This window comes from Euprymna scolopes, chromosome 35, assembly GCF_053919585.1.
Source record: "Euprymna scolopes isolate OS-2025 chromosome 35, ASM5391958v1, whole genome shotgun sequence".
Taxonomy (NCBI): domain Eukaryota; kingdom Metazoa; phylum Mollusca; class Cephalopoda; order Sepiida; family Sepiolidae; genus Euprymna; species Euprymna scolopes.
The window spans coordinates 59,273,937-59,277,825 of record NC_136516.1 but is presented as its reverse complement, the minus strand read 5'-3'; the positions used below and the strand labels follow the sequence as shown (position 1 = coordinate 59,277,825).

Genomic DNA, 3,889 nt, shown 5'->3' with positions numbered 1-3,889 from the left:
GGTTCAGGTTCGCAATGTTAAAACTTACTAATTCAGCCAGCACAAGGAGTGCAATTTAATAGTTCTGATGCGCAAAATAAATTTAATCAAGATTCACTAAACTCTAGAATCACAAATTCAACTTATCTGGTGGTCTTCTACTACGTTCTGACCGTCGCAAAACAGGTGGTTCTACTGGTGGGGGTGAATTTTCCTCTTGTTGATCTGCTGGTGTATCATTCCAGTTTTCCAAGTCATGTGAGTGGTCGATGAATTGGAAGTCTTTCAACGGGGCCAAGTCACGTGTAGATAGTCATCTGCCTACCCTCGTTAGATAAAACAAAGGCATAATGGGGATTAGCCTCTAGAAGTTCAACCTTATCAACCAGAGGTTCATATTTAGTTAACCGGTTGTGTCTCCGCATTAAAACAAAACCAGATTCGGTCATCCAAGAGGGTACCGCTGTCTTGGACACTGATCTTCTTGGGTGTTAAAACAGCCGCTCATGAGGTGTCTCATTTGTGGCTGTGGATATTAAAGACCGAATGGAATGGAGGGAGTCTGCTAAAACCTCTTCTCAGTGTTCAGTCGGCAAACCTTTGTCTTCCAATGCTAATGAAATAGTTTTCCACACTGTTCCATTCATTCGCTCCACTTGACTATTCCCCTGTGGGTGAGATCGAGTGCTGTAGCTTTGCCATGCATATAATTCTTGTACTCAGCACTCTTGAAACAACTCCCGTTATCTGAATGAACTTGGCTGGGCATGCCAAATATAGAAAACAGGTGGAAGCAAGATTGCAGTACACTCTGGGTACTTGTGTCTTTGCAAGGGTATACAAATGGGAAGCGGCTGTATTCATCAACTAATACCAACACATACTTATTTGGGGTAGATGAAGGTAGGGGTCCTTTAAAATCGAGGTTCAACCTCTCGAAAGGTTAGGTTGATTTGATTAAATGCCCATCAACAGGGCGGAAAAATCTTGGTTTGCACTTGTTGCAAACAATACAGTCCTTTATCATCTGCCGAATATCCTCAAGAGAGTAAGGGGTGTTTCTACTCCTTATGAAGACCATCATCCTTGTAATCCCAGGATGGCACAAGGATCGATGCAAATTGAGGAGGTTGTTACTACTATTCACAGTAGCGCAAGAAGCACGTGTCAATGCATCAGCTACAAGATTATTCTCACTAGGGCGATAGATGTCGAAATTGGAGCATGAAAGCTCCAATCTCCAACGGAGCAATTTATCGTTTTTTATTCGACTATGGTGATTTTGGTCGTAAACAAATTTTACTGATTTCTGATCAGTAATAAGTTTGAAGTGCTTCCCCAAGACGTTATGGCGGCAATATCTAACTGCTTCTATAATGGCAGCTGCTTCCTTTTCAACAGCTGGATGGTTTAGTTCAGAGCCGTGTAGAGTTCGTGAGAAAAAAACCAACTGGTCTACCATTTTGGTTGAGAACTTCAGAAAGAGCACAATCAGAGGCATCAGTCTCCAACTCTAGGGGAGCATTCTCGTTGATAGTTTTTATTACAGCTGATTCAATATCTAGCTTTATACTGTTAAATACATTTCGAGCTTCCTGATTAAGGGGAAATAAATTGGTCTTAATAAGAGGGTGAATCTTATCAGAATACCTATGTATCCACTTTGAATAATACGAGAAAAAACCTACAGCTCGTTTGAGTGATTTGCCATCAGTTGGATAAGGGAGTTCTTTTAAAGGCTTCAACCTCTTGGGGTCGGGTTTAATTTGACCGTTGGGTCCAATGATATAACCCATGGAGCTCAGTTTATTCACAGAAAACACACACTTTTTTAGTAATTTTCCGTTTTTCTGTTACTTTGATAAATTTCGCCAGATTCTCATTGTGTTGCTCCTGATCCTTTCCACAAATGAAAATATTGTCCAGGTATCCAAAGGTGTCGTGTAAGTCCTCAGAACTAATAATTTCATCGACAATTCGCTGAAAACAAGCAACTCCGTTTGTAACTCCAAAGGGTATTCGGGTGAACTAATACAAACCGGAGTTAGCTTAAAAAGCAGTGAAGGGTTTGTCATTCTAATTGATGGGATCTGGTGATACACATTTTTCAGGTTGATTGTGCTGAGCAACCTTATTCACTGCGTCATTCAGCCGGGGCAGGGGGTAGGCACCAAGGTTTGTGTACTTATTCACAGTCTCAGAATAATCAATGACCATTCTCTTTTTCTGATTATCGGATTTAACCACGACCACTTGTGCCTTCCAGGGGGAGTTTGAGGTTTCGATGATCCCCTCCTTTAAAAGGCGCTTAACTTCTGAGTCAATGAACTTGCTATCATTTGAGCTATAACGTCTAGACTTGGTAGCAACCGGTTTGCAGTTCTTATTTATATTAGCAAAAAGTTCAGGCGGTTCCACCGAAGCCACAAATCTCAATAGGAGTTGAACTCCCACCGTACTTGAAGGTAACGCTTTCATGTTTACTTTGAAAATCCAGTCCGAGAATCACATCACAACAAATGTTATTTAAAACTGACAGTTTCTGGTTGGGATACATACGTTTGTTAAAAGGTACGTTAGAAAAACAAGCACCTACCACTTTGGATGAGAGGTCAGACGATCCCATCGAAATTCTCAAGTCTGAATCTGTTATTTTTAAATCCAGATCCTCAGCTACTTTGGTATGAATAAAGCTGTCAGAGCTACCATTGTCCATTAGTGCTCTTAATGGCCGACCCACAATGTGGATTTCTACGGTGGATCTCCGTAGGGACGATGGAATGCCGAACTCGAACTTATAAAGGCTAAGGTTGGATAATGGACCGAGGCAGAAGTTTATTGAGTAGTATTATTTGATTTGCAACATTTTGCAAAATGCCCGATCCGTTTACATCGATGACAAACACTCCATTTCGCTGGACATCGTGATTTTGGGTGTTTATAATTTCCACAGTTCCAACATTTAATTTCTGATTTAACAGCATTTAGGTTTATTTGATTAAAATTCAAGTCCGATGTCTCTTCCTTCCCGAGGGCTGCAGCAGTTGGTTCCTAATATCGTGCTGGTGAATACGGTTCCATATTCCTCGTTGCATTGTCCAGCGCTCAGGCCTGGTCAAACATAGTGTCCAGGTCGAGCGTTTTATTTTCCAACAAACGCTGGCAAATGGTATGGGACTGAATCCCGGCAATAAAGGCATCCCGAATCGATTCATTAGCGTATATCGCCGCGCTGACGTCCCTAAAATTGCAGTCCTTGCTAAGGACTCGTAATGCCCGAAGATACTCGTCCAGACTTTCTCCCGGTTGCTGACGCCTCGTGGCGATAGATGCCGTCGTGCGTATATCTCGTTTTTTTGGTTTGAGACAGGCTTCTTCATAATTTCCGCAATCGCTGACATATTCGGAAATATCCGGTGAAATAAAATTTATCAGGACCGACAACTTGTTGCAGTTTTCCTGGGGTAGTGCCGCTAAAAAATATTTGAACGTAGCAAGCCAGTGCTTAAACTTTCGCTCGGCATTAGATGAATTACGGTTTACGTCCAATCGAGAAGGCACCAGGGCACGATCCATTTTTAAAATCTTTTACTTTTTTTTACCCTTTTGTTCTAATAAAATTGTTGTAAGCAAAACAAATAATGTATACCCTTTAAATAAGATTTTATTAGCACAAAAGAATGATACGTCGGGTCTGACGTCAACACTATAAAGTAACATGGCGGACACTACTGGAGTAGTATACAGAGCTAGCGCTTCGTCAGGGAGAGTGCTATTGAGAAGTTTCGTATCCATACGAAACACAATGCAACAATCACTTTCTGCATCAAAATCTGTGTTGTACAAGAAAAGTATGAAAGCCATAAAACAGTTTGACTTCACAACCAGAATTTACATAAAATTCAACATG

The 3,889-nt window shown here is 41.1% G+C and overlaps 1 protein-coding gene across 1 annotated transcript; it reads right to left on the bottom strand.

The window, feature by feature from the left end:
* Positions 1-3,084: 3,084 nt before the first annotated feature.
* LOC145259631 (uncharacterized) lies at positions 3,085-3,555 on the bottom strand. The gene has a single exon (XM_080117287.1). The coding sequence runs from the start codon at positions 3,553-3,555 to the stop codon at positions 3,085-3,087; it is 471 nt and encodes a 156-aa protein (XP_079973413.1).
* Positions 3,556-3,889: the final 334 nt, after the last annotated feature.